General features: G+C 47.8%; 1 protein-coding gene across 1 annotated transcript in view; it reads right to left on the bottom strand.

The window, feature by feature from the left end:
* The window catches only part of TRPM8 (transient receptor potential cation channel subfamily M member 8), a 161349-nt gene extending 140028 nt beyond the window's left edge, over window positions 1–21321 (bottom strand). Inside the window, exons 1-2 of the mRNA XM_085646403.1 lie at window positions 21276–21321; window positions 2047–2247 (exon numbers count right to left, since the gene is read on the bottom strand). Coding sequence (XP_085502529.1) covers window positions 2047–2157 — 111 coding nt within the window. The 5' untranslated portion in view covers window positions 2158–2247; window positions 21276–21321. The remainder of the gene's footprint in view (window positions 1–2046; window positions 2248–21275) is intronic.
* Window positions 21322–24013: the final 2692 nt, after the last annotated feature.

The following is a 24013-nucleotide window of genomic DNA, read 5'->3' as shown; positions in this document are numbered from 1 at the left end:
GTGTCAAGCTACACAGATCTTGGCCTAACAGTCATGACTGACAGCATCAACACCCACTCAAATACATATTTTCCGTTTTTTCAAATTTAAAAAATAAATACAAACATATAAATAGATGGTTTTCTGTCTGCATTTATCTGTAAAATCAGTGCAAAACGGAAAATTAGATGCATTTTTTTAAATATCTAAACAAAAACAATTGAAGGCTTAGTGGTGAGCATACACACATACACAAGTATAATGTACAGAAGGAATGCAAACATCCCTCATATTAACCAACACAACCCAATCCCATTCCAGGTGATCCTGACCGCCAGTATCGCTAACCGAATGAACTTAATTCCCAGTGAGGTCTGCTGAAGTCCACGAGAACACAGCAGACCTCTCATTTGTCCCTCAGAGGTTTCCGCTGCTGAACGCAACAGAGATCTGCTGGAATGAGGAATTACCAGGGGAATTCGACCTGCAGTTACTCTTCTCCCATTCCTTAGGGGAATCCCAGGGTTTCACCAAGGATCCTGGTTAATTCTGCACCCCCGGGTTTCAGGACTCTCGGTATCAATAACTCAAGGTTGCAAATGTATGTCAGCATCCGGGGACCTCATAATGACACCCAATCTAGCTGCCTATGCTTCCTTAACATGAAAAGAAATATCCCTAGAAGTGGTTGTAGCTTAACATCAATTGGTTTCAACTTCATCCAGGGAAACTTCTAAAGTAATCTCAATTCTGTGTGAGCTCCTGCTTGTCATGGAGACTTTGCAGTCTGTGAGGTCCCTACAAGACATCTGTCTATGCGCAGCGTTCAGGTAAACATACCTAGTGTGTCAGTCTGTCTCTCAAGTGTTATATTGTCAACTTTTTTGTTTGATAATCAATTTTATTTGTTTATTTTTATTGATTTTAAAGACAATAATAAAACCTATCAACAGCACAGCCTTTTCAGCAGCATAATTAGATATTAGGCGAGTAAAACATTATCGTATCTCCGCCCTCCGAATGATACATAAGAATGGACCCAGAGAAGAAGGGGGAACTGATTAACCCACCATCCCCAACCATTTGCCCCAAATTTTCCGATGTTTGGCCGGGCATCACAAGGCTTCGTACAGTGGCAGTTCTTGTATGGTGCACCAGTCTACTCCTTTGCGCCGTTTGGTTATGTTAGGCGGGACGGGGTTCTTCCATGCCATTGCAATGTCTCGCTTGGCCACCACAAGGGCGGTGCCTAAGAATAATTTGTCTGCTCTAGATCTGTCCAGCCCATCTGTGACACCAAGTAGTATATTCAAGGGGTTGTGAGGTACTTCCCATCCCAGCACCTCCGTAAGCTCAGTTTCCAGTGACTCCCATTAGGAAGCTATGAGGGGGCAAGACCATACCATATGGAAAAAATCTGCGGGCTCAGCCGCACATCATGCACAACGCCCTATGTAAGTGGACAGGGGTGAGATAGGAGGTATGTAGGTAGTATAGGTGGACCAAGTGGAGTCTGGTTGAGACAGTGATGGTCTTGGGGGCCATCAAGGCATCTCTCCAGTCATCGTCTTCCAGGGCAGCTAGCCAGGTCTCCCATCTAGTTCTTAGTGGGTCAAGGGAGGTGGGACCAATGTTAGTTAAGGAGCAATAAATGCATGATACCCCCCCCCCCCCCCAAGTCCCCCATTGTGATTTGAGCTTTTAAGGGACTGTGCTCTGGAAGCTACGTGCCTGTTACTATATGTACGCTGAGGGCCTGGCAGAGTTGTAAATATTTATTATTTTGTCAACTTTTTAGGAAGATTTGTAACCATTGTCAAGATTTGCAGTTCTTCAGCATGAGCAGTGTTAGCATCAGGCATGTTCTATACATATTTAAGGATGATAACCAATGAGGGAACATTGTGTCTCGGCACATATGCCCCTATTATGTGACCTATGAGTAATGTTGTTCCTGTAAATAATGTGAGTTAGCTCCATGTCAGTCTCCAGAAACCCACCAAATAAATCTCTCCACCCCAGACCAGATGGTGGCTGTATGAAGACAAGTGGCACATAAACTCATACCCATCGGATCCAGGTCTCCGTCTCTTCCTCTGATAGCCGTGAAACCGTGCGGGGCAAATAGCGCACCAGCTTTTCCTTGATGGTGGACGAGCCAAGGGTTATGCCCTCCATATCCAGCAGGCTGGCAATGACATCAGCAGTCTGTCCAGACCCTTCCACCACCACACAGGGGATTTTACTTTTAATAGCAATGTTGATCGCCTGAGTAGAAAAGAGAAAGTGAATGATATATGTCCATTTATATATAGGACTCCGGGTATAAGGTGTTCGTTTTTATACATTTCCATCTGTAATTATACCTTTATGTTTTTCTCTTTTTATTGTAATTATCCATATTTCTTTGGTGGGACAAAGAACACATTCATTTGGATGCCTGAAGGGTTTTACTGCTATAAGAAGCTATATATAATGGATCATTCAGATGCAGTGCACTCATATGACCTTAACATTTTAGTACAAACATGTGCACATCTTAGACTATTTAAATCTTCATTAGAAAACCTGTACCTTTTTTTAACTCCACTCCGTGTCAAGCTACATAGCTATTGGCCTAACAGTCATGACTGACAGCATCAACACCCACTCAAAAAATACATATTTTACGTTTTTTTTCACATTTAAAAATTAAATACAAACATATAAATGGATGGTTTTTCTGTCTGCATTTATCTTTAAAATCAGTGCAAAACGGAAAATTAAACGCCTTATTTATATCTAAACAAAAATAATTGAAGGCTCAATGGTGAGCATACACACATACACAAGTATAACGTGCAGAAATAATGCAAACATCCCTCATATTAACCAACACAAACCCTTCCCATTCGAGGTGATCTTGACCGCCAGTAAATTAATTGCCATACATAAAACCACACATCAGTCAACAAAAACAGAAACTATCAAGACACATCATAAAATCTAGATGCTCATAGTTAATTTTTATTGTTTGATGTACTTAAATTTATTCCCAATATGCTAAATCAATTGCAACAAAAAGGATATTGATATCTGCAGGATAATGTTGAACCTGAGACCGAATATAAAATGAAGAGGTTAGGGGGGGTGGACAGCAAGGCCAAGATGGGGGGTGCTTTTTAGGAGAGCTCCGTGCACCTCGTTTAAATCCTACTGAATCCGGCACTGCGGCTGTGGCCCGAATATCATCCAGCCTACCTGGGGACAGCCTGAAGCCCCGGCGAAGATCTTCACTTGAGCGGACTGACCAACCGGTGGCAAGCAATAGGGAACAGGCCTGACCACTCACATGGATCTGGCGCCGGAGCTGCCTGGAGCACTAGAGGCCATGTGGATCGGGTCGCATCACCTGAATGGGGAGGTGACAGCATTCCGCCTCACAGGTGCCATTGTGCGCTGCACCAGAGGAAGGAGGAGCCACGCCTGGGGATGACACAGCGCAAGTGTCACCGATGCTTTATCGGGAAGGAACTGCTGCCTTTTTCTTTCCTCCCATGGTGTCCCCTGAGGGGTGTGGAGTCCAGCCTGGGCCCCGGAGCGGCAGCGGACTCGACCCAGGGGCGGCCTGCAGAGGGCTCAATCAGAAGCATGACCCGATGCAGTTCTGAGGACCAAGTGCGGCAGTCGTGGCGGCTGTGGCGACTTGCAGGACCCTGGGGCTTGCCTGCCCACTTAAGGTCATCTGACTGGTAATCGACTACTCTGGGCTCCTTTAGCACCTTGTGAGGGCCCTGTTGGATGGGCCGAATGCTGGTGCTGGCCCTTTCTCTACATGCAGGGGTAAGCAGGTTGGACTGTGGAGCGCCTGAGGTGTTCCAGGCATACTAGCCGGATGATGGCCCCCCAGTCACAGTCGAGGTTAAGCCTGCGCCTGTTCCGGACTGCTAAAGATGCCTGGAGGACGTACTGGATCAACGCCCCTGTGAGAGGGGAACCAACTGCCTGCACAGTAGACCTTGGATGGCAGAAAGCGGGTCGAGCCCCAAGGAGCATTTGTTTTCTGGGGGGCGGTCTGAGGGACTCCCCTGGTCCTCAGTTCTCCCGAGTGCTGGCCAGACAGTCTGGACTACAGGCTGGGTGGGAGCCTTGGAGAAGAACAGGAGACATACATTCTACGCCCAATCAAAAATAGACAGGTTTACTATTTCTCCAGTCGCAACAGGAGGGGTGGTTATATCAGAAAGGGCCTGCGGTAGCCCGCAACAGATTCAACCAACACTGTTGACACCCAACAGCCCATTAAGACCTCAAGGGAAGCAGTAAAAATGAGAATTGGGGAGGTGAGAATGGACATCTCTCTACTTAGGTAAGACCTCCGTAAAGTTGCAAACCAAGCCACTGAGGCAAAAGCTGAGTCTCCATCCTAGAAGATGAAGAGTCCACACTTAAGGCGACGGTCTCAAAATTGATCCCCATGACAAAGCAACTTGAGGCCAGATCGGGCAAAACAGAAAACAGAGCTTGATGGAACAACCTCCGCTTCGTGGGGTTCCCGGATGGCTTGGAAGGAATGGACCCAGAGAAATTCTTGGAAACCTGGCTTTAATTTTGGTTCTTAGCTGATCTCCTTTCCCCCTGGTTTATTTTGATGAGCGCCCACTGATCGTTGGGGCCCAAACCTCTGCCGGGAGTCCCCCACAACCCATGATAGCACGGATCCTTAATTTCAGAGACCGAGATGTGATACTCCGGGAGGCACGAAATGCTGGAGACCTTATGCACCCGTCCACATGCATCATGATCTTTCCGTACTACTCGAAATTGGTGCAGCTAAAATGAAAATCCTTCGACAACGTCAAAAAACAGCTGGAGGCCATGAACCTCAAATATATGCTGATGTTTCCCACCATCTTGAAAGGGATCTAGGACTCCCATGCCCACTTCTTTAGCACTCTGGAGGAGGCCTGGTACTGGACGACAGAGCAGAGGAATCTAACCCGATCAGAAGGAGAAGGGAGGGGGTTGTGGGTGACCCGGGGAGGCCCTTGGGTGGGCACCCCTTCATCCAACTGCAGAGGAGGACAGGGCAGTGCCACCAGCACAGCCTGGCATGGGGATCCCTGGAATCCTCTGGGACCGAGATGGACCCGCAGAGATCTGACACAGGTGAACAGGTCACCGAATTACTCATTCAGGCTCCCCGAATGTAACACTCGGGCAGTCACAGATTGAAAATGCTGTAAGGGGCCCGAGGGGCATTGTGGTAGGCAATAAATAGTTTCCCCTCCTGGTGCTGTGCTCTGCATGACCTAGAGCCGCTGGGTTGATCCTCTACTCACGGACCTTGTTCCTCGGCCATGAGGTGAAGATGCAGCCTTTCATCCCAAGATGATAGGAGGTTCTCCACCAAATCTCTGGACATAATGTTGGGTTGTCAGGTTGGTTTATGGGTGAAGGATGCCTCTAGTGGTGGGGGGAGTTGAGAGGAGTTGTTGTTCATACATTTTGTTTGTTTGCAGTTATCGATACCTGGACCCACACCAGAGTTTCCTACCTTGGAGATCCCATTCCAAACATTTATTTCTAATGTACCACGCAACCCTCATTGGCCCAGCCATTCAATCATCACTCAAACCATACCTGTGACCCACTGCACCTACAGGCTCCCTGGTTAACTTTTCCTTACTCTCCTTAAGTGTAAATGGCCTACTGGACCGATTCAAAAGAGTAGCCATAATCCGATGGGCCAAAAGGTGGCTCCCAGCGAACCTCATGCTCTGGGGTACTCACTTGGTGGGCATTCAGTGCCCCCTCCTACGTGTTTTGGCTACGACCTTGCGATCCATGCAGGTTTCTCCAGAGGTACAAGGGGTGTGGCCATACTTTTACACAGATCCTGTCCCATGATTCACACCAAAATACAATCAGATCAGCAGGGCAGATTTGAGGGACTGGAGGGAAGCCTGGAGGGATCAACTATAATCACCTCAGTGTTTATATCCCACCACAGTCTCCCAAGGAAGCTTTGGATGACTGCCATGCACTGCTTATGGGGTTTCCCACCAGCGTGACTATCATTGGGTGTGACTTTAATGCACTTCCAAATCCTGAGCACGATTTCACTGCCGCTTCAACTGCATATCGAATAAGTGGTACCAATTTACAGGAGACCTGAATGACCTCCTTATGCCTCTGCGACATGTGGAGGGTGTGGCAACCACATGAGAGGAAATGTACACATATGTCCACAGCTCACAAAAACCTCACTTGCATTGATCTGGTGCTGATTCCAGCGGCAGATGTCCTTCTTACCACAGCGGTGGAGATTCTTCTGTGAGGTACATCTGATCATTCCCCGGTCCATCTTTACATAGGCACCCTTCAGTAACCCGAAAACTAATTTAGCGACTTAATGCTTGGTTCCTAGCTGATACTCTGAGTCCCTTGGGTAGAAGGTCACAGCGTATTTTGACTCCAACCAGGGTTCTATCTCCTCTACAAGCGTACAATGGGCTGCTGGCAAAGCAACAATACCAGGATGGGTAAAATCTCTTATCCGTAACTGGGAACATGAAAAACGACACAAATCTTACCACTTGAGAAACGAGGCACAGCAAGTCCCCACTCCACCTACTCTCGACAGTTGGAAGTGGCTAGGTCTTTCCTTTGACACCTTGTTTTGGAAGAGAGCCACCAATGTTGACCTGCCACTCTGGCTCTGCACCATACCGGCCCCAAGTGAACGATCCCCACTCCCAAATGGATAGGGTGCGGGGCTCCATTCAGCATATGCCAGTCTGACGCTCTTGTTGATAGGCAACGCTTATTGAATCTCACAAATAGCCAGTTGCATGAGCATTGGCATAGTTCTCTTCATCTTTGCAACCTGAAAACTCAATGAAAAGGTGAACTCCCCACTTCGGCAGCAATGTTTTTGAACACCTTCTTGACCACCTGGCTTTCCTGTTCGGGGTGGACCTCCTGTGATTGGGAGCACAGTGGGCCCAACCCTTATCCTCTTCAGAGAGTGTCGTCTCAGCCACAAAGACTATGGCCACTGGACGGGGGAAGAAGGACTCTGAAAGACATGCTCACCAAGCCCATCGGCTCGCAGATTGAAGAATCTTCCTCGCCCCCGGGATTGGATACCCCACCAAATGCAGGAATGGTGGATGCCCCGGTTACTCGCCCATTCCTGGAGTCCCTGTTTGCTTCCATGCGAGATGACCTCCGGACCATCAGGAGAGATCTTTCCAATGATCTTATGGAAGTTCGCCAAGACATCGACAGCCTGGGCGACAGAGTCTCATCACTGGAAGACCACAAAACAAGTCGCAACTAAGAGATTGAGCAGCTCCAGCAGGAAGTCCTCCGACTCCGTGACCAACATTTGGACCTGCAAGCACATGCCAAAGATTTGGAAAACCGATCGCAGCACAACAATATTCATGTCAAATGTATACCTACTGGAGTTGAGCGATCTGACATCACCTAGTCATTACAGAGCTCTTCCGTTCGATCCTGGAGGCTTCCTCAGCGACTGAAATCAAGCTTGACAGAATGCATAGAATGGGCCCCAAGTGACCCCAGTGGAAATTTTGACATGTGTTTATGAATATCCATCAAAGGAACGCATCCTTTGCGCAGCCCGGGACAGACACCCAATACAGTATCAAGGTTTCAAGCTGATGGTCTATCAGGACCTGTCTGCCTCCACCCTCCAGAAATGTAGAGCCTTTTGCCCTGTCACCACTCATCTTAGATCTGCAGGCATATTATATTTGTGGGGGCACCACTTCCAGCTTATATTTCAACTGAATGATAAACTTCATCAACACCGATCACTGGAGGAGGCTTCTCAGCTACTGGACATCGAGGACAACCCTCGTGAATAATCACAGACTACCCAGCGCAAGCGAAGGGCCCAGAGACGACGCAGATGAAGTAGTACTAGGGCATCTCTCACGGAGCACCGTCCCGATCCAGCGACCATGGCTAAATAACGTAAAACGGTACTAGAGAGACTAACTGGAGGTTCTGCCAGTGCTGCTGGCTCATGAACCTGGCCGTGATACCTCTATTTTTCAATCCAGGTGGGTGGTTTGGGTGGAGGGCAGGGAGAGGGGGGCTTCGGGCCACTACACACCCCACTAACTCTATCAGTTGGGTCCTTGACCTTGGACACTAACTCTATTTGCTAATATTTTCATGGTCGTTTACCCAGTTTTCTTCTTTGTTTAGTATAGTTTTCTGGAAACCTACTGATAATGGCCTTTCTCCATTCTCTCACCTGTATGGCCTGTATTTCTGCACTCTACACTACAACATGCCTAACAATACCTATTCCTTATCTCGTAATGACCTCATAGCACTTTACTTACCTCAGTCCTATGCAATATAATCTGCAGATTCTTACCCTTAATGTAAAGGGCCTTAACAATCCCACCAAACGCCGGGCTGTCCTTTCTTACCTTGAACATTCACGTATCCACATCTGTCTTCTTCAAGAAAATCACCTACTTGCCAGTGACTGGCATAGACTGCACTCTAGAGCCTTTCCACACCAATTCTTCTCCCACTCCACAAAAACCACAGGGGTGGTGTTCCTGGTATACAGCTCCTTTAGAGGGAAAATAGGCCCCAAACATTCTGGAATTAAGGATAGGCTACTTGCCTATTCAGTGACCCTGGGCACTAAAACCTTTACTTTGGGAACTATCTATAATCCTAACAAGGGACAGGAACACTTTATACGTCATGCAGTGGCTGATGTGATGACCACTCCTAACAGTCAGGTACCCTTGGGGGGTGAGCTCAACCTGGTTTTTGATAATGACCTGGACAAATCTTCCCAGTGCAAAGGTCAAACAGAAGCCCTCTCCCAAGCAGGCATACTCTGGCTGGAGAAAACACGTTTTGGTGACATGTGACACGCTCTACACCCACAAACACGAGACTTCACATTTTACTCTCACGCAGATAAAACATATGCCTGAATCGATCACTTCTTAGGCTCGTCCGCCATTCGGTGTATGGCCTCGTAGATGGAACCCCCTTCCCTGTCAGACCATATCACCGTGTCTCTCACCCTGACCTTCCCATCTTTGCAGCCTCAACTCAGAACCTGGCAGCTGAGAGAAACTGTCTTACACCACCGTGAGTTTGTTAAGAAAATTAACAAGGAACTACTGGATTTCCTCACAATCAGTGACACGGCAGATGTTTCCATATCCACACTGTGGGAATGTCTGAAAGCAGTGATTAGGGGCAAACTGATAGCAATTTCAGTGGCAGACAATGAGCTACACAGAGATAAGAGGAGCACCTATCCTGTAGGGTCCAGTACCTCGAGCACACTCATAAGCGCACTGATGCTCCTCGGGTTTGGCGACAGTTAGAGACAGCCTGTACACAATTGGCGGGTATTGGTCTAGATAGAGCGGAGTACACTGCCCTTCACCACACTTAATATGTTGGTGGAGATAAGTGCAGCCGCCTGCTGGCTAATAGATTGCGGGTACATTAACAGGCTGCAGGAGTCCAGTCTGTGTTCCACACTGACGGCTTGAAACACATTGATGATCCCCATATTGTCTCTAGTTTTTGAGAGTTCTTTAAAAACTTATATGCAGAGCAAGACCTACCCACAGACGGACAAGGTACATATCTCAGAGATGCCCATACACCGAAGTTAACACCAAAAAAGGTGTCTGATCTAGAATGCCTGATTTGGGTAGAGGAGGTGATCTCAATTATTGCGAGGCAAAAACCTCTAAAGTCACTGGGCCCTGATGGCTTTGCCGCGCTCTTTATAAAACCTTCTGCATGACCGTAGCCACCCCTTCTAGCCAGATTGTTTAACGCTATTAAAGATCCAGCTTTGATCCTGCCTTCTATGCTTACGGCTTCTATTGTCGTTATTCCAAAGCCTGGCATCCTACAGGCCAAAATCTCTTTTAAATGTCGATCTCAAGCTATTCACTGGCATTCTAGCATCCCGCTTGGGCCCCCTTCTACCGGGTCTCATTGCCTCTGATCAGGCGGGCTTTGTTCCCCATCGCCAGTGTAGTGACAATACGAAGCAGATCCTGCACTTAATAGATAAGACCCAACGTTGGTTCCGGGATCTAATGTTATTGGCAAGTAGACGTAGAGAATGCGTTTGAGTGGGTGCATTGGACATACATGCTAGCTACTCTTGAACACCTTCCAGCTTACATCATTCTAGGGTTGCCCAATGCACTCACTTTCTAACTCAAATGCTGTTGGGGGTGGCAGATTGGGTTGACTTTGGGGGCGACCTTGTTCTAACACACTGGACAGGGGACAGCTCCCCACACACTAGGGCTGGCTGCATCGTCTTTGGTATATACTAGGGATGAAAAGACTGACTCTCACCCTTGCGGCAAAGAGCACCTCATATCTTGGGCTCTGGCATCATTTTATAGCTTTATTACCCTCAGAATTCCCCAAACTCACTTTCCCCAGATAACTCCACCTTTTTTGTTTAACTGAGGTTTCTAATGATTCCCAGTAAGAGAGCATTGGTTAGATTACTACATAAGAACGTGTAAGACTACATTACTCATTACATCTGGCAACACTGTGGTTCCTAGGGGGAGAGGGTTTTTGGGGATGTTATGTTTACCCATATTTGTATCACAGATGATGAGCTATATTCCTCGTTGTATTGCTATATTTTCTTTGTTCTGAAAATCATTAAAGAGATTTGAACCATAAAATAAAAGGTGGAATTCTGTAATACAGCATTGGAATCCCTTTTTGCAAATATGCTTATAGATGCAGCTTAATGGAATAACCACTAAACAGGTTATTAAAACACTGGAGGGTGTCCAGAGCTGCCATCACCTCCTTAGATATCAATTGGCTCTTCCAGTCTAAATTACTCTGAATGAGTACACCAGATATTTATATCGTAAAACAGCCTCAAGCCTGGTGGAGCCAATGCATCAACAAAAAGATCCTTTATGCATCCCAAATGCTACTACTGGAGGCCTCAATGTCTTCATGCTAAGTAAGTTAACCTTACAGTAATCAGTAAAGCATCAAACTGGCATTGAAGTCCAGCAGCGGGGTACGCTATCACAACCAAGTTATCACCGTATAATAGCATGCTTTTGTAAAGTCTTCGGCGGAAAGGCATCAACTAGTGATAGATAATGGGGGAGATCATCAAGATACAAAGCGATCACTAATGGAGCTGTAAAGCATCCCTGCTTCAAAGTGTTAAAGCTTCTAATTCTATCACTAGATGTACTTTTCTAGAGTGGTCAACGCAGGCACCCTTGCACCATAGTGCAAGCAGGCCCGAGTTACAGGGAATCATTGTTTATGCACAGGAAGGTGTTCATTCCTGGACATAAACTATCACTAATGGCGATTTGTTACTGCTATGTGTGCTGCGGAATGCGGCACACGTAGAAGTAGCAAATTGTCATTTAATGATTGTTTATGTGCAGGAAGGGACACCTTTTAACGGCATTTTGCTCTTTCTATGTGTGCTGCAGAATGCAGCACACATAGAAAGAGCAAAAAAGAAGAGAAATAAAACTTTTTCTCCTCGTTTAGCCATTATAACGGCTGCTCTTACATGGCAGTTTTTGCAGCTGCCTCATATTTACACCTCCATGTAAATCTGGGGCAGCATCAAAAGCACTGGGTGTTGTGGTGGAACGCACACAGCAAAACCCATTGCATGCCCCTTTCACGCTAAGTGAAGCATGTAAAAGGGCCTGATTTACAAGGCAGTATTAAGCCACAAAAAAAGGGCTTAACAACGCTTTGTACATATGGAGAAGGGCATATCGCCACCAGAAAGTTGCTAAAAGTGACGTTGCAAATCCGGTTGTGACTGCTCACAATCGAATGATGCATTGATATTCTTTCTAGTGGATACTGAGACAGTATAAGTTAATAATATAAGCTTCCCTGTAAAGCCCTACCAAGCTGCAAAAGGGGCCACATTCAAACTTGCTCACATAATTTACACGCATTCTAATATATATTTAAACACCGTAAAAAAACATAGTAGAAGATTATTAAAATAACTGGAACTCCAACAAATGCTCTTGAGATGTTTAGAAAATGTTCCACCAATGTAGTGTTTCAGTTATACGCGGTTCATAAGCCAGCATCTTAAAGAGAATTTGACTGATAGTCACCTTCCAAGTGTTATTCTAAGGGAAGGGCAGTTGTTCATATAACTAGACACTGATCAACACATCATAATTAGTTTACATTATATATTTAAAAGATATTTTGCGATTCACAGTTAGTCAGCCCCAGATATTATAGGGTCATAATAATGCTAAGGTCTAAATGTTGCCTTTCAAAGCCACTAGTGTGCCAATTGAACATCGAATCACACCTTCTCTGCCAGCCCCCCAAGCTAAATCAGTATTAGTTATTCAAAGCAATATTATGTGCTGTGTGTTACAAATGGCCTGTTAGATAAATGATTCCCAGCATCCATCGTGGCTGTGGAAGAGGGACAAAAAGAGCAGATGGACGGGGAGCTGATCTCTGTTGATTTCAGGCTGGCTTGAAGCACTGCTGACCTTTCTCAAACTACCTTTAATACCTATACACCTCAAATCTAGGGTCATAAGATCCTGACATGGGGTATTTAGTGGGCTTCCCATTGGCCACACTCTTGTCCAAAGACATGGACTTATTAGACGCAGCACGAATGGCTGCCACTGGTGATCTTAAAAAGCCTGGCTAGCAAACTGACTACGGATTCTTTGGCATTGTTAGAACAAAGGAGGAAGTTGTCAGAATTTACTCAAGAGCATGTCTCAGCGGACTGCAGATCTAATAGATATAGAGAAACCAAAGGGTGACATAGCACCTTGGGCTACCAAGGATATGGAGGTTAGGAAGTTGTAGGAAGGTAGTATCCTTCTGCATGGTTGCCCCCACTTTTTGCCTGGTGCTAAGCTGTTTTTGACTAGTCTGACTGGGATACTGCTAATCAGGACCCCAGTCTATCCGCTTTCTCCCTAAATTGTTGTGTTAGTACCTAGGTACAATCCCAGATTGAATCAGAACCTAGTATATGGTACTAAGGTACCCAGGGCATAGGTACCCTAGAAGTCTCCCATGGGCTGAAGCATGCATTATGCCACCTGTGGGAGACCATGCAAAAGGGAACTACAGGCTTGACATTGCAGCCTGTGTAAGTTGGTGCTTGCAACACTTACTTAAGATATAGGTTTCCTATATTTAAGGGTCACTGCACTTAAAACCTACAAGTCACCCCTATAGCAGGCCTTTGCAATCCTGAAGGCAGGACGCTTGGTTCTAAGTGAGAGGGTGCCCCTGCATGAGCAGGACACTCCTACAGCCTATGGAGTCCATTCTCCCGGGTTGTCAGTGAGGCAGCCATATATTATGTAGAGGGGCACCGCGTAATTACGTTATGACCATCTCGAAAACGGATGCAACGAATCCTATATTGGTTGGTAACAAACATGCTGGAATCACACCCCCACACCGAGGTATGATTCCTAGCACTGGAAGAGCCCTCCGTTTGGCTCTATGTGCCAACCTTCTAGACCCGGACAGCACAAAATGGTTGCTGTCGACGAGAGACACAATTCTGCCCTCCTGCTGCTGAGCCAAGCTCGAGCAGAGGCAGGTGGAACAATAGGCATCCTGTCACAGGGAGGTGTGACTACCTCCCAGACAGGATTTAGTGCATTGGAACTGGGTGGGTGTGCTTGTCAGTGCCAGAAAGTCTGCATGAGGGGCACACTTGGTGTCCCCGTGCATAGTCCAGTTGTTGGAAGGCGTTCCCCGGGGAGGCTGCGGAATGTGTTCCTGACCACCCTGAGGCCCACCTTTCCCAGAGCTAGGCCGAGCAAGAACAGGGAGGCCCTTCCTGGAAGGGTCTCGTACCTAGGATCGCACACGCTGCGCTTACTCTCTTCTTCGGATAGAGGGACACCACACAGTAATTCGTTGTAAGAGAATACACTTTTATCGATGGTTATCAGGGATCTTTATGATCCGGCAGGCAGGTGCAGAATTATTGCCACAAGCGGCAGCGATCTTGTGATGAGGGGTAAAGGGGTAGCGGGACAGTCTTTCAAACAGTGTCTCTGCGAGGTATCCGGCGCCCAGCTCTCAATCCTCGAGCTGAGGGGATGTTGTTTCTCTCGGCGATCTCTGCCGATTCTCTTGGAGGAGCAGGCCGCGAGTCACTCAGCAGGCACCGGAGGTTCTTAGTTCAGGGAGCCGCGACGGCGTCAGCAGGGCTCAGATGGTTCAGAGTTCGGGGAGCCGCGACAGCGTCAGCAGGGCTCAGATGGTTCAGAGTTCGGGGAGCCGCGACAGCGTCAGCAGGGCTCAGACGGTTCAGAGTTCGGGGAGCCGCGACAGCGTCAGCAGGGCTCAGATGGTTCAGAGTTCGGGGAGCCGCGACAGCGTCAGCAGGGCTCAGATGGTTCGGTTAGCGTTCTTCGGTTCGGGGAGCGATCGAGCCGCGACCAAGTCCGCAGGCTCTCGTCAGTCCAGGTCTTCTCTGTCTCCCGTCCCTTCAGCACCCCTTGTTATACTTCCCCTCCTCTTTGAAGTCCGGAGTCCTCGCAGAGAGGGGTCTGGTGCCTGGGGGCGGTGTGTCGGGGTTTTCCCGTCGCTCGGCCCTTTGATCTATTCAGGTGTGTCCGGGAGGGACTCCAGACGCCCAGCAGGCGAGGCGCCCGCTCACCGGGGGCTTGGTGGTCGATCGAAACCTCCCTCGGGGAAGAGACCAGAGGTGTGACCGGGTCGGCGCCTCTCGGTCTGGTCTGGGTTGGGGGGTTCGCTCTCCCTCGGCCAGGCATGCGTGTTGGGGATCTGGTCGGCCCTCGGGATGTTGGTCCACGGGAGCCGGAAGGCCGTGTCCACGAGGTTCGGCGTGGTTGTTGTGTAACTTGCTGGTCGGGAGGGCCCACGCCACGAGGCCGGTCTCACACCAGTTCAAACCAGTTCTGGGAGCCGTTGGCTCCCGCTCTGGCGTGAAACTGGACAAAGGACATGGGTGTAACCTCCCCCCTGTCCAGACCATCCCCTGGGAGAGTCCCCCGAATCTTCCCAACCCTTTCCCTAGGATACTTAAGGGCTTACCTGGGTGTAGGTCCCTAGGCGCGTCGTGGGATAATATTCATATCAGACACCACTGCTCTTCTACCGTCTGGACACTGGAGTTTGCTGGACTTCGTTTGGGCCTGACTTCATCTACCTTCCAGTCTGCTGCATCTTCTGTGCCTGTGCATCATACAGGAACCTTCCAAGGCCTGTGAAGCATTAAAGACACCAGAAGAAATCTCCCTTGGAGTGAAGAAGTCACTGCCCTGCATCCACAGGCACCGCAACTAAGTTGACCGGTCTGCTGAACCCGAGCTCCTCCAGACTCCAAAGGCTCTGCAACACAGTTGGTGGTTTTTCACAGCTCCTGAGGCCTGCCCTGTCCTCTCACCTAGTTTGAGGTCAGTTTCTTTCATGGGGGTTGCAATAACCGAACCCCTGTGCACGGTGTTAACTTGCAGTTGCAAAGGCTTGTTGTCTTCTTTCCAAGATGATCTTCGGGCTCCAAGTAGCCCCAACTTCGAGCACCTCCAGTGACCAGAATTTTCAGCCACACTCTATTGTGTGCATCGTGGCCTGCATCTTTTTGTGAGCTGCTTGAGGTCCGCTCGCGACTCTAGTGCCTTCGGCCTGTGGGTCCACTTGAGGGTCACACTTATTTATTTTGGGCTCCCCTGATTGCTCGGGCCTGCACTGACTCCCCTGCTGTTGGTGAGTCCCCTGGACTTTGCTGGTCCCGACGTTGCTCCTTCTTTGATTCCTGCGCTGGTTGTATTTGCCACGGCTTGTTGGTGCTCCCGCCAGACACCAACCCCTCAGCACTTGACATCCTTTGTGGGACACCTTGTCCATGGCTCCTGGTCCTCCTCAGCATCGCCTGGTCCTCACAGCTGCAGAGTGAAGGTCCTCGTCATCCATCCTGCAACACCTGACATTGGAGGGCATTCATCTTCCAAGTCTCCTATTCACTCCTGAGTGACATAGACTTTGTCCCCTCTGCTTGAAGGCACCTCTCATCAATAATCCATCCATGGAGACACTTCTCCCTTCATCCACAGTGGCACTTTCCTGAAGTCCTCCATAGGGTTTGACATCGATTTCCATAATCACTTCACATATATGCACCCGGCTTCCCTGGTGTAGGTAACGTGGGTACTAGGGTATCCACAGGTGGGGTGGCTCTCCAACCCTCTGTCTCTCACAGGGTTTCTTCAGGGTCCACTGGGAAGGGTCCTTAATCTTTAAAAATCCAACCGCAACTTGCACATAGAGTTGCACAGAGCACGCGGTCGTGTTTCCACACTGCATGCGCTGTCGGTGGGGTCCCTATCCACTCACATTGGGTAGTTCCATGGGGTCCCAGCACTTCTACGTCCTCTCGACTCTGTCTTGATCCAAGTCATGGTTCTTATACCACTTTCTTAGTATATGGTTTTGTCCCCCCCCCCCCCCCAGGGGTCCCCTGAGTATATCGTGCTATTTACTGTGTTTCTTTGCTTAAGTATTGTGTGCATTGTGTTTATCTCCGTGTTGGAAATATTGGAACGTACTAGAGAGTATTATATAATAAATACATATTTTTATAAATACTTGGTGTGGTTCTTTTCACTTAATCTATACTATAAGATTGCATTCTGGTAAGACAAGCTGCTTTACACTCCTTCTGGAAGCTTCTCTCCACAGCTACTACTTAGAGAGCTTTCTAAGGTTGTCTAAGACCGCTTAAATCACCATAAGGTTTGTCTGGACTGGTGCAAGGTGCCCACTTACATTAGTGGACATCATATACCAGGCCAGCTTCTCACAGAAGTCATGCACACTCCAACCATTCTAAGATGGAGGAGGTTCCCTGTGTAGGGAACAGAGATCAGACGAAAGCAAGATGGTGACCAGGTTCCTCTTCTGGATCACCGTAGACAGAACAGTACTAAGGACAATGTTCTTGTGAGAAGTTGGCCTGGCATATGCTGTCCACTAGTTATAGGGGACACCTTGCACCAGTCCAATTTGACTTTTATGGTGATAGGTTAAAAGACAACCTTTAAAGAAAGCTATCCTAGTGGTAGCTGTGGAGAGCAGCCTTCAGGCTAAGTCTTGAAGGAGTGTTAAGCTTATTGTTTTACCATAGATAACCTCTTGAATAAACAAATGAAAGAGTAGTCCACACAGGTATATATATAAAATATATGTATTTATTCTAAGAATAATCCCACGAGTCTCTTTATGAGGCTGGAGGTAAAGACACAATTCAAACAAGCATTGATAGTTACAATAAATAGCACTGGAATCATAGGGCCCCAGGGGGGGACCAAACCATATATTAAAAAAATGATATAAGAACCACGACAATTCTACAGACAATGCCTAGGGCATTAGGGTCGCTGGCCCCTTGTGAAACCACCCAAGGTACTGAGGAAGGGACCCACGGGAGACGCGTGCAGTGGTATAAGCTACTGTCGGGATCTCTATTAAAGCCTATGGAGAATGTCGCGGTTGAATTTTACAAGATTAAAAACACTTCTAGCAGGAGTTCAAGTTCAAGAGTTTAGAGTTAAGCTTTTGAAGGGCCCACACCCACGAGAGTACCGAGGTACCACTGTTACCTGCCCCAGGGAAGCCGGGTGCATAGGTCGTTTTCGATGTCGGGTCGCGGGCTGATTTGCAATGGCAAAACGTGAAGAACTGCTGCTAGCAAGAAGCGTCGTCGATGTCGTGAAGATTGAAGATGTAGATCTTGAAGAGAAGGACCTGAAAGCAGAGGGGACAGAGTCTGGGTCACGGCACAGTGACCAGGGGGCTCAGGAGAAAGAGCCATTCAATGTCGGGTGCTTCCAGGTGGAAGATGGGTAGCTTGGATCATCAGCCACGGGGTCCAGGAGGCTTCAAGGAAGGCCAGCTTCTGGAGGGCAACTGTCCCACAAAGGATGAGGGTTGCTGCGGTATTAGTGTCCGGATTGGATCCACTAAGCCTTGGCAACCGCAACCCACGCAAAAATCAAAAAACAGCTACTGGTGCAGACCCACAAGGTCTGAGCAAGGTCTCCAGCAAGGAGACTGAAGAACAGGCCTGGAGCAACCAGAGGAACTCTTGGAAGTGAAGATTGACCTCTGCCAGGGCCCACCAGTCGAGAGACAAGGGACAGCTGGAGGCAGCAATTTGGTGTGCATAAAGATGCGCCCACGGGTCACCAGAGCGGGCTAGGGTGTCGATCTTTGGCACAGATGATGCTGAGAGGTTGGCTCCATAATGGGCCAAAGCACAACTTCCCCACTTGTCGGGTTTGTGTGCTGTGCAAGAGGTGGCTGGTGTCCTGGGGTATTGGGGATCTTGGCACCCACGGGGTCCATGGTGCTGAGCTTTGCTGTGCACACTAACTGGCCTCTGGGATGCTTGGAAACCCACCTCAATGTAGGTAGGATTCGTCGATGTCCATAGGAGCAGCGAAGTTCCAACCACGTCACTTGCAGTGTTTCAGGTGCCTGCCAAGCAGGGGGGTAACTCCTTTACCCCAAGGGAGATTTCTTCATTCAGCTGTGCGGCAGCAAGTCGAAGTTCAAGTCTGTAAAGTCCAAGAATAATCTGAGGCTCTGGGGACCCCGTATTCACCTTTATCCAAGGATCAGGGGAGTGTCCAGATCAGAGCCCACCAATGAGAGTTCAGGCGGGAAATGGTAGCTACACCCTCTCCCCTTTGTGTGATTTCCCACCTGGGCAGCGGACAGGATGCCCCTGAACCGGTTTGAGGCGGTGTATGCAGAAGTAGGCACTGGAGAAGCCTACGTGCAAGTCTGAAAGACATCCTATGGTGCACCCACCCAGTTCCAATCCACATAGTCTGTCTGGGGAGGTGGGAGCACCTCCCTGCAACAAGATCCCTATTGTCCATCTGCCGTGGCTGGAGTTCTGCCCAGCAACAGGCAGCCAGAGTCGTGTGGGTGGCGGGTAGCATCCATTTTGTACTACGTGTGCACTTTTAAATTGGTGTCTAAAATCTGCCGCTTTTACCATATCGCCCCTGTAGCAAGGGGGAATCATGCCCTCACTCCCATGGTTGGATTGGGGGTATGATTCCTACATGTTTGACACCAAACACAACATGGTACTGTGCAGCCACTCTCAAGTTATCACGCTATCGCGATTACTTATAATGCGGTTAAGAGTATATGGTATGGCTGCACTACAAACAACCCAGCAGTAGTTTTACGAAGGTTGCAGAGGGGCCCTACTCAGGTAGGGGTTCCCCCTCACACATATCTCAGCACCCTGCCTTGTAGGATGAGCAATGCCTGCCTTAGGGGTGACCTATGAGGATATATGTGTTGTATTAAGTGGGATACAGGATACCTATATCCCTGTAAGGGGTGCAAGCACCACCTTACCCAGACTACAGTAGTGGTCTGGTGGTGTCAGTTTGTATGGCTGTCCCAGGGGTGGCACAATAAGTGCTGCAGCCCCTGGTAGGCCTCTGAGGGACCCATGCCCTGGGTACCTTAGGGACCATCTACAAGGGGCTGATAGGTTGTCCTCAGTATCCAATTGGGATGTATCTAGGGTACTCACATCAGTTTAGCGAGGAAGGCTGGGGTCCTGGATAGCAGGGCCACAACCTGGCTAGAGTCAGAAAACAGTCAAAACATCAGTAAAAAGTTGGGGGCAAGTATGCAGTTGATGCCACTCTCCTACAGTTCTCAATTAGTCTTTGCCTGTAATTGTGCATGTTGGAGGGCTTTCTCACTCATTCCAGGTTGCACCCAACTCCCCTCCTGTTTGCACCTTTATTATTTTCTTGCGTTCCTGCTGGCAGACTCATTATGTCACTCTTCTTTGTACGTAAGTAAAGAACATGCAGCAACTGTTTAAGCCTCTCCTTCATGCAGAGCACATGCACAGCACAGACAGAATATGGATGAGATTCACAAATACAACACATCACAAGATGCAGCAGTGCAAAACAGGTGGGATACAGCACAGGCAAGAGCAGTCCAAGAATCCCTCACACACAAACCAAATAAAGCTTCGAAAGCAGAAGAGCAAGTGTATTTTGTGCACACAAAACAGATACAGCATGAAGAGCAGCAGTACAAGCTCCACTCATGCAAGCAGAACATCTGCTGCGATGGCAAGATCAGAGCAAGCATGCCTTACAAAGATGAAACAACAAATACTTCTGCATTCTCTTGCACTAACACAAAATATCCAGCACAGTGGCGTTCCGTGAGCCCAAGTGCATGTAAGGCAAATAGGACCCCTGATGCTCACTGGGCAGTGGCAGCTCCTCCACTAAGGTCGAGGAGCGTCGCCCCACTGCTTATCAGCAGTGCAAAGAAGGAAAAATAAAATGATAACAATGTTGTTATCGTTTTATTTTTCCGTGCTGCAGCAGGATTTGGGGTGGGGCTTGGCTTTCGTCACAGCCAGCAGGGGGAGGAGGAAATATGTGCACTTAGGTGCGCATGACGGTTTGGCTGGCCATCTTGGGCCGGCCAAATAGTTAGGTGCGCATGACGGTTTGGCTGGCCATCTTGGGCCGGCCAAACAGTCATGCTCACTTAGCATGTTCTCCACCGGTCTGTAATGCACAGCCTGGGTGGAGAGCATGGACAGGCTGCCACTGCCTTTCTGAGTGCCTCGGCGCTCAGACCAATCACGACGCTGCTGTCATTGTGACAGCAGCGTCGTGATTGGCTTAGGGTAGCCTGTGTGCTTCCTGACTCTGAATTGTAAGAGAAGTGGACGAGAGTCAGTGGCCTTACCTTTGGACTCTCGTCCGCTTCTCTTCCAGTCCAGAGTCAGGAAGCACACAGGCTACCCTAAGCCAATCACGATGCTGCTGTCAGATTTGTTTTTGAACTCCCCCTGCACCCCACCCCCACATTCAATACCAGTCGCCACTGTAGGCTGGGTAGAACAATATAGTAGCAATCAGCGGTGGGGGAGGGGATGGGGAGCCCGGGTCTGGTGCCACTTTAGCTTCTCCCCTGGTACATACAACATGAGAATGCAGGTGGATGTTGCTTCCCGCATAGAACTTGCTCACAGGAGGGACGTGGTCAGAGGACAGCACCTAGCTCCCTAATCATTGTGATGTGGACGATTCTTTGTTATTTGAACCCGCTAATCCACCCAGTTTCCCCGTCTGTGTCCCTTGTGCAGTGTTGGGTGTTTAAAAGCCTCTTCAAAGCATGAGTGATTGACTTACAAGTGGGAGGGGTATCCTACTGACCTTGAGCGTCTCTTTCCCGCCTCCTTGAGCAAAGCAGACGATTGGAATCTTGCCACCGTAATTGGATTCTAGGAAAATGCAAAGGGAAATGGATGAAGTCCAACAGCGATCCACCACTCACCATGACGCAACAGATCATTTCAAAACCAGGAATCGGGCCAGTCATGCCATGTGAGAGGAGATGTGATCTATAGAGGCTAATATATTGGATCTAAAGTCTGAAGCCTTATGGCCAGATGAACCAAAACATTGGTCGCAAAATGCACTCACAGGTTGCCCACAGACTTTTTGCGACCAATCTTTAACTTTGTGATGCAACCTATGTACTAATAGGTCGCACTGGAAAATGTCCAGGTGCAGAGGGTCGCAGAATGACCCACATAATGAATATTAACTAGACAGACTGCTCCTTGTAATTGGATACAAATGGAGGGATGGTGGCCTGCAAGGAAACACAGATGCCATTCCTATGTTTGCATTCTTAAACAAACTGGTGCTTCTTTTTTTTTAAAAAAGGTTCTTGCTTGGGAAAAACATGAACGAGAGCTGCCTTCCTCTTTGCAAATAAGGTACTACCTTCTTTGAGTTGGTGGTAACTGATGAATGATTTGCAACCACTGTTGCCGTGTCAAACTAATAATGCACACCATACTGAATTGCAATTAGGAGGGTGTGGCCCCTTCACACCCCTACTTAGCTGCTATTCTCTCTTGGATTGCTAAGTCCATTTTGCAAGTCGCAAGTGCTTTTCCGAGTCACACGATGGGTTTAATACATACATTTTGTGAATCACAGGGTTTGCAATCTGAAAATGACATTATAAATCTGGCCCCACACTCCTAAACCTGGTGTGCGGAATCCAAGGACACCAGTGGGGGTTGAAGTAAGGGTAAAGACATGGGGATGGGGTTCATTTAGAGTTTGGCAGGGTGAGAGAACTACTATAGATCAATCAACTGTTATTCCACACTACCAAACTTGGGGTTCTCCAGCCTTCCTGAAGGCAGATGAACTGCTGATTGGCTGCCGGTGACCAGCCGAGGGTACCAGCCAGTCTTTATCAGGGATACCACTTTATAAGTACTGTAACATCTGCTCTGTTTAGGATAATGCCTTTTATTTCTGTGTTGTTTCTAAAACAGAGAAATAAAAGGCATTGTCATTTTCAATGCCAATGGCATAAACTCTCGCAAATGCGTGCTGTAATTTTTTTTTAAAAGCATTAGGAGAGAGAGCGTGTCCTGCCTGCAGTAGCAGGCAAGATAAAGTTATTTGAGAAAATAGTGCTCGGAGGCTTTCAAAAAACAACACACGTAACGGGGGGTGTCGCCATGGGAGGTTACAAAATGAGACAAGGCAGTTCTAAGGAGGGACTACTAAGCCTTTTGACCAATGAACAGTGACACTTTACAGTGGACAATGACACAAGCCAATGAAAAATATGGGCGGAGAGTGGGCGGAGCTTCAAGCCCCTACCTCAATACAGCATGCTTTGATTATGCTGGCCAGGCTCAACCTAAAAGTGATGTAAGAAAGAACATACATAATTCACAGCTGTTTCACGTGCTGAAATTTAGATGTGTAAAAAGATTATGAAATAGCTAGTGAGTTAGCCAAAACTCAATTTCTGCACTTAATTTGCTGGACCAAATGAATCTCGAAGGGCAGATTCGAGTGATTGCTAAGTGACCACGAAATATCTTGACTTATAAGAACCAAACATTCATGGAGGTCATTTAGGGGTTGCCATGGGTTGCAGCTGCGACCCCTGTCTTGCTTTTTGTGACCCTTAACACTGCCTTTGTGACCCCTGGCATTAAAGGTGGCAAAATCAGTGCCAAGAACACAGGGGTGGCTCTGCATTCTTTATTTTCTGCCCGTTTTTCATTACACTACTAGGGAATAATGTTCTATTATTCACTACTAGTGTAATAAATAATGGAACACACTTTTATTGTAGCGGTGGTAAGTAATAATGGTTTTAAATGTGTGTTGTGTGCATGCTTGCAAGAGAGTAAGTGAGAGTATGTGTGTGTAAGTGTGAGCCAGAGTGTCTGCATGTGTAAGCATGTGTATATAGGTGAAAGTGAGTGACAGGTAGTGAGTGAGATTGGTGCCAAGATTTACTATTCTTTGATGTAAGGCAATGCTGCATCAAAGAGCTGCACTGCTTTGCGTCAAGGGAGAGAGTAAACTGTACCATATCTACCAAGATGTAGAAATTTGTTCTCTCCCCTATGCGCTGGCACACTTTTGGCAAGAATTTCTCAATGCGTTTACCCTTGTGCCATAGTGCAAGGATGTATAATTCTCAGAACCCTAGGTTTTTTACTGGAAGGATTCCCTTACAGTAAAGAGCTATACTTTAAGGCTTTTACCACTTTGTATGAGTGCTTTACAATGCAGCACACATACAAAGTTGGAATAAAATGAGGAAAAATGAAAAAAATGTCTTCTCATTATGCCTCCTTCCAAGAGGCATAAGATTTGGGCACAAGTTAATGTTGGCAATGTTTGTAGATAGGGATTTGCTGCAAAAACTCATTGGTGGTTACAGGAGAACACCCATGCACCACCCATGGAATGCCCTCTTGACGCAAAAATTACACAAAGCAGCGCATAGCTCAACTTTTCATTACTTTGGGATACTATCTAATGCAAATAAGGATTTGCGTTGATAATTAAACCCACCCAAATACTTTGTGCTGGATTTGCGTTACAAGAGTAATGCAAACCGG

The sequence above is a fragment of the Triturus cristatus genome, chromosome 3_1, assembly GCF_964204655.1.
Source record: "Triturus cristatus chromosome 3_1, aTriCri1.1, whole genome shotgun sequence".
Taxonomy (NCBI): Eukaryota; Metazoa; Chordata; class Amphibia; order Caudata; family Salamandridae; genus Triturus; species Triturus cristatus.
This window is presented reverse-complemented; position numbering and strand designations above follow the sequence as displayed.